Source organism: Triticum aestivum, chromosome 1B (genome assembly GCF_018294505.1).
Source record: "Triticum aestivum cultivar Chinese Spring chromosome 1B, IWGSC CS RefSeq v2.1, whole genome shotgun sequence".
NCBI classification, from domain to species: domain Eukaryota; kingdom Viridiplantae; phylum Streptophyta; class Magnoliopsida; order Poales; family Poaceae; genus Triticum; species Triticum aestivum.
The window spans coordinates 363,363,574-363,370,432 of record NC_057795.1 but is presented as its reverse complement, the minus strand read 5'-3'; the positions used below and the strand labels follow the sequence as shown (position 1 = coordinate 363,370,432).

The 6,859-nt window shown below is 42.1% G+C and overlaps 1 protein-coding gene across 2 annotated transcripts; it reads right to left on the bottom strand.

Annotated features, from left to right (window-relative positions):
- Nucleotides 1–420: 420 nt before the first annotated feature.
- Nucleotides 421–3,690, bottom strand: LOC123091423 (uncharacterized). 2 transcript variants are annotated; one of them, XR_006443103.1, is made up of 3 exons: nt 3,040–3,690; nt 1,905–2,486; nt 421–1,075 (listed from the first exon to the last, which is right to left on the bottom strand). XR_006443103.1 is itself a non-coding variant. In XM_044512930.1 (2 exons), exons 1-2 carry the CDS (start codon nt 3,396–3,398, stop codon nt 2,453–2,455), a joined length of 393 nt encoding a protein of 130 aa, XP_044368865.1. In that variant the 5' UTR covers nt 3,399–3,690; the 3' UTR covers nt 1,478–2,452. The 2 variants fall into 2 exon arrangements, 1 of the variants encoding a protein (XP_044368865.1); XM_044512930.1 differs by lacking the exon at nt 421–1,075 and having other exon boundaries at nt 1,478–2,486.
- Between the last annotated feature and the right edge of the window lie 3,169 nt (nt 3,691–6,859).

Below are 6,859 nucleotides of genomic sequence, written 5' to 3'. Positions count from 1 at the left end.
AAAATAGCACTTCTCCAAAGTAGCATCAGTATTGGGCTTGTCATCTTTTACGCCCGTGTCTAAGAACAAAATCATGCTAACACCATTAGTCGCCAGGCATTTGCTACTTTTTTATCCTCAAATATTTCAGCTTTGGAGATGCTGGCAGGGTGGAAGAAACTAGAACCCCATTTTGTTGACACTAGGATGCTATCAGACCATTGATGCAGTAATTAGGTGTCAGACCCTTGGTGCAGAAATATTAGAATACTTGTTCTCTAACATCAGACACAACCAGCAAGTTTGATGAGCGAGATTATCCAACTACCAATAACAATTTTGTACTATAATGTAGTCATGCAGTAAAAGTACAGTCCATGTATACATAGTCTAATAAGCTTTTACTTCATCCACATAAAAAATATACCAAGTATTCCCCCCAAAAAATTATATATACAAACTAAAGCTTGCTAACTCTGAGAAGTACTGAAGTAGATTCTTGGCTTTATCAACAGCTATGCGCAAGGAGCTCAACACCAGAAGTCCAGAACTACTTCCAGGTCTTGTACTCTCAAGGCAGAGATGGCATTCAAAACTTCATGAACTATAGTGTAAAGTTTTTTACATAGTTCACCATGTAGCTGCATGAATAATCAAATAACAATCCAAATGAATAAAAAATGTTGATATGCCATATTATTGAATAAGCAAAGTACTTCCAATAATAGAGTCATAGACATGAAAGACAAAAACTGCAGTGTTTATACCAGTTTTCTAACTTGTTGTTTGGTGACATCATAATGTTCTCACGGAAGAGTCTTGCCATACACAATACAAATTGGTGGTGATATTTACTGGATGCAGTTTTATTTTCTAGCATGAGTCATTATATATCATTAGAAGACACCTAGGAAGTGGAGCCAATGATCAGAAGCCGTGTTCAATGCCTTCCTATATCTAAAGACAGACCACAAATAACAGCAAGATTCCAAACTCACTATCATTGCTGAATTAATAGCTTCTGGTTGAATTTCCAGCAACAACAAAGTCTGTCAACCTCAACCCTCTCCATGGCGTCCTTTTAGTCAAATTTCATCTAGAAAGATAGCAATGCATTGAACATGATATTGCTTTAGTTCCCAACACAAATATTTGACAGGTAATCAGCATAAGTATCTTTAATGTTTAGAAAGATTTAATTGGCCAAATATAAGGAAAGGCTCAAATCTATCACCATGAGTAACTAACTTAAATGCAAAATAAATTTCAAGTTCCTTAAAAGAAATACAAAACGAAGATACATATATCTTATATACTAAATGGCATTGATCACATAACCTGAAAGAAAAAACATGCCATCAGTTAAGTATGCAGTATGTAACCTAACACCAAGAAAAATAGCAGAAAAATAATGCAAAAGTCCTATGGCATTCTGATTCACCCGAAATTGGCACAAAATTAGACAATAATAATAAATTAAAACTATTTACCCACATAAGAAGGAAGAAAGGAAGAAAAAGGATGTCTAATTTCCATGGTTATGCCATCGCAATTTTAAGACAAAAACTCTTGCATAGTTGTTATGGGTTCCATTAAGGTAAGATGGTGTTTGTCTAAAAACCGAATTTTACCAGTTCGGCCAGCTAAAGTTGGAGCAATGACAACATATTTCATGGACCAAAGAGCTAAATGCTGATGCAATTGTCTTGTTAAATGAGTATGTTCTTTCTTACAAGTGCCATGGTTTAGTCAAATAAACATGGTATTAACTGGTTGAAGTAATGAATCGGGTGTAATAGAATTGGAGTCATTTCAAACTAGTGTAGGATAGAAGCCATGCACCACATTTCCTACTATAGTTTCCTCATGTAATCCAAGCTTATGAATATCCCTTGTAGTAAAGCTGGTAAAGCATATGTGCATACCTCTATTTTTTTAGGGGAAGGAGAGTGCCTTGCTGCTTTCTCCATGTTCTGGTGCTCACCAGCAGCAACGTTTTACTCCTAAGTGCTACTTAAAGAGGGGGGAGATTGGTCAGATCATAGGGCATAAAATCTGAAAAGTTTTGGTTCTCCATGCTGCTTGTGGAAGAAACGAAGGAGGAAGACAAAGAGGGCAGAGGAGAGGGGTCAGATCGGCCTCAACATTCCGCCACCCGCTCTAGTCGGTGAATACCTCGGCTCGGAGCCCTCCCCAATCTCACCTGGCACACAACAAAGCCCAGCCTGCACATGCCCCTTCCCCTGTCCACACTCACCAAGCCGCACTATTGGGGCTGCCCGTTCCAGTAGTCGGGCTCGCCAACTTGCATTGGGAAGGGGTGTCAATCAGGGAGAGGAGGAAATAGGCTGGAGGTGCAATAGCTGCAGAGCTCCGCCCCCACCTGCTCTGCTCCACCCAAACCTTGGCTCCACCTCCTTTGCGGTCGTCACCACCGCATCCACACCCTTCTCCGGCTCGATGTAGACATCCTTCATGCATTCCCTAATGCAACATCCTTCGTCAATCTGAATTGCCAAGAAGATGGATGTAAATCGACATGAAAAAAGATGCAAGTTTGGGCCATACCGACATTTACCAATCCTCTAAGTTCCCAGGGTTTATCCTGCTCTAGTATTATTGTAGCCTCTCTAATCTAATGATGTTCTTTGAATTTTTCTAGACGGATCAGTTCTTTAGAAATTCGCATGATGTCTTCCTTGTTGTTCGTTTTCCTCGACCAAACGCTAAACAGAGGAAGCTTGTATCTAATATCTAATTGCAATTTCCATGGTTTCTCCCTGATTTTGTCCTAGAAGAAACTAATTAGGAATGCAAACAACAGAAAAAGCAACCCCCACTTGGTTCGGCTGCCATAACAACTTAGTAACAAGCTTCCATCCCATTACCGGAAGCAACGGCTAACTAACCAACATCCGTTTGAAACGACCCAACAAAATCAACCAAAAAAAGCAAGACAAATTAGGCAGGCAGGCATACAAGCAAGCACCAGAAATATGACAACAAATCCAAAGCGCCGTGAGAATTACAATGCAATTTAGTAGCACACCGGACGCTAACCTGTAGCACACAACACGCCGCATAGCCGTGGTCGTGCTGCGCTCCTCCGGCCCCATCACCATCCGCCTGACGACCCCGGCCGCTCCTCTCACCCGGCATGACCGCTGCGTCCACCTCACCACCTGTAGGTTCCACTCCTGCTCCTCCCACCCATCATCCTGGCTCCCCAAGAGACAGAGACAGACCTTGCACTCTGAGCTGGCAGAAGCGTATTTGAGGGAGCGAGTCGCCGCTCCGAAGCGCGGTGGGGAAGCGGAAGGGCTGGATTTTGGTCGGTCGCGTCGCCCCGGGGTGGAACATACGGGGAGGGGAGGGGATTCCAAGAAGAGGTGCGAGGAGTGGCGGCGCCCGTGCGGCATTGGTTGCACAGAATTCTGTACCTGCCCTTTTCAATCGGCATGGCCTTCGCCTCGCTCCCGTGGATTTCCACTCACCCCCGTTGTAGGTGCTAGAACCCTAGATTGGTTTTTGTGGGAGAGAACAACATGATGGAAGAGCGGGGAAAACATCGAGAAGAGGTGTCAATCATGGACAACAAACTTGGGAACAATGGGGAAGTGGAAGAGGGGGCAATCGTGGGCAATAACTCGAGAAAGAACCAGATGAGCTGGTGTAATTGAGAGAAAACTGAAGTAAGAATAAAGAAAATAAAATCGGTGTGGGCTGGTCTTGATGGTTTGATCGGGAGTGGGGAGGCTACGAACAAAAGAGCAGACGATGACCTACATACTCAGATATTAGGAATAGAGATTGTGAATATGGTTAGTTCATAATCTTTGCTGAAAACTTGAAGATTAGTTAGACATATTTGCAACAACAAGATCAAACAGAGTTTGTAAAAGTTTTTATTTGTCACTTTGAGTTTGTCAACTAAATTGCTTGAGAACAAGCAATGGGTTAAACTTGTGGGAGTTGATACGTCTCCATTGTATCTACTTTTCCAAGCTCTTTTCGCCTTATTTTGGACCCTAACATGCATGATTTGAATGGAATTAACCCAGACTGGCGCTATTTTCAGCAGAATTGCCATGGGTTCATTTTTGTGCAGAAATAAAAGTTCTCGGATTGACCTGAAAATTTATGGAGAATATTTTTCGAATTAATAAAAAATACTGATGCAAGAATTATCCAGAGGGGGGCCATCCATAGGCCACAAGCCCTGGGGGCGCGCCCTACATGCTTGTGCCCCCCCCCCCCGGAGCCCCTCCGGCCTCAACTCCAACTCCATATAACCCTATTCAGGGAGAAAAAAAATCAAAGAGAAGAGTTCATCATGTTTTATGATAGGGAGCCGCCGCCGCCTCCCGTTCTTCATCAGGAGGGCTGATCTGGAGTCCGTTCAGGGCTCCGGAGAGGGGGATTCGTCACCATCATCATCACCAACCTTCCTCCATCAACAATTCCATGATGCTCACCATCGAGAGTGAGTAATTCCTTCGTAGGCTTGCTAGACGGTGATGGGTTGGATGAGATTTAGCATGTAATTGAGTTAGTTTTGTTAGGGTTTGTTCCCTAGTATCCACTATGTTCTGAGATAGATGTTTCTATGACTTTGCTATGCTTAATGCTTGTCACTAGGGCCCGAGTGCCATGAGTTCAAATCTGAACCATTATGTTTTCATGAATATATTTGTGTTCTTGATCTGATCTTGCAAGTTGTAGACACCTATTACGAGTTATGATCCGCATACCCCAAGGTGACAATAATTGGGATTCTTTCCGGTGATTACCGTAGTTTGAGGAGTTCATGTATTCACTAAGTGCTAATGTTTGTTCCGGTTCTCTATTAAAAGGAGGCCTTAATATCCCTTAGTTTCCATTAGGACCTTGCTACCACGGGAGGGTAGGACCAAATATGCCATGCAAGTTCTTTTCCATAAGCACGTATGACTATATACGAAATACATGCCTACATTATATTGATGTATTGGAGCTAGTTCTGTGTCACCCTATGTTATGACTGTTGCATGATGAATGCCATCCAACATAATTATCCATCACTTATCCATTGCCTACGAGATTTTCACATATTGATCTTTGCTAAGTTACTTTGTCATTGCCACTGTTACAATTGCTACGAAACGGCTACTGTTACTTTTGCCACCATTATCGTTACTTCCATACTACTTTGCTACAATTTTTTTGTTATAGATACTAAGCCTTTCAGGTGTGGTTGAATTAACAACTCAACTGCTAATACTCATGAATATTCTTTGGCCCCACTTTTGTCGAATCAATAAATTTGGGTTGAATACTCTACCCTCAAAAATTGTTGCAATCCCCTATACTTGTGGGTTATCAAGTAATCTGGTGTGCTAAGTATATACAAGGTGGATTACTCCAAAAGGTTGAAGAAAGATGAATCTGGAACCCCAATTCAGAAAAAGAGAAGGCAACGTACTCAAATTCATAGCATTTTATATTCACCGAGTATAGGAAATCACACTATTAAGACATGTGCTCAATGAAATTATGGTGAAACTCATTCTCTTTTGGAAAATCCCAAAATACACATCCCAATCTATACCATATATAAGCTACCCAAATAGCCAAAGAATCCATCTTGAAACAATCAATTTGGGTTGTTTCTTGTTTGTACACTTGCCAAAAGTTGTTGCCGGTGGTCATGAGAGGACCTTCTCGGACCTTCTGGAATATGGTGTTGCCTCCGGTGCCGATTTCGACTAGACAATAGATCCTCTGCTGTTCTGCCAGAATACGCTTCAGAGTCATCTCCAGAATCCAGAACTCTGGAGTCCTCCCCATAATCAAACAACACCAGAATCCAGTGCTACCTCCGGCACATATTCCGGCTTGACACCAGAGCCTCTGATTTCAGCCAAAAAGCATGCTCCAGAAGTGACATTGGAATCCGGGAAATGCCAGAAGTTTAGTCCAAAACGCACTTTTGGGAGGTATCAAAAGCCCCAACGACCATATTTCAAGTGGACCTATATATAGGGCCACTTCATCTCTCCAAGGGTTATCCACCCCATTTGACTTTTAGTTATTCTTTCTCTCTCTCTCTCTCTCTCTCTCTCTATCTATCTATCTATGTCTCTCTCTCTCTCTCCCTCTCCCTCTCCCTCCATTTATCAGAAGCTAGAAAGCTCAATAGCCTCCACTTCTATCTGTAAAATCATTCCACACCTTTGATGGAAAATATGGAGTAGCCATATGCTCTATATTTTCACCATAGGAATCTTGGTTCCCCTAAGATTTCATGGAGGATTTGTTACTCTTGGAGGTTTGAGACCCCTAGGCGGTAGTAGGTCTTTGGTGCGGAATCAATTTGTGATTTACCCTCAGATAATTTATGAAGTCTTGGAGGCCACCTGAAGGTATACCACTAGTGGTTTGGAGTCACCTTCCTGGTGATATCTCAAGGAGAATAGGGCGAGCCTTTGTGATGTTGTTGTACCTTTGTGGTAACATTCATCCCTCCAATAGTAACTAACTTCCCTCTAAGGAAGTGAACATCAGGGTACATCCTCGTCTCCATGTCTTCAGTTATATCTAACCCTAGCTCCTTTACTTGTGATTTACTTTGGTCACTTGACCTTGCATTCACTACATCTTGTTGAGCTCATTATATTGTGCTTGTTAATGCACCATAGAAATTGTTTAGGCTCACCTTTAATATATTACATTGCCTGAACTTGCTAATAACTAAGTAAAATTTGTAATTGTACCTATTCATTGGCCTCTAGATTCATCTTTATCCTTTGACATGGACGCTTTCGTGCCTTGATTTGTCCCCCCCCCCCGGTCTATCTCGATCTCGTCCATTGCAAGCAAATGTGCAATATCAAAAACTTGG

Excerpts from the sequence above, each read along its gene's own strand:
- LOC123091423 (XM_044512930.1), bottom strand. The coding sequence starts at position 3,398 with ATGCCGCACGGGCGCCGCCACTCCTCGCACCTCTTCTTGGAATCCCCT. Across the intron at positions 2,487-3,039 it reads CGGCGTGTTGTGTGCTACAG|ATTGACGAAGGATGTTGCAT; the intron begins GTTAGCGTCCGG and ends TTGGCAATTCAG.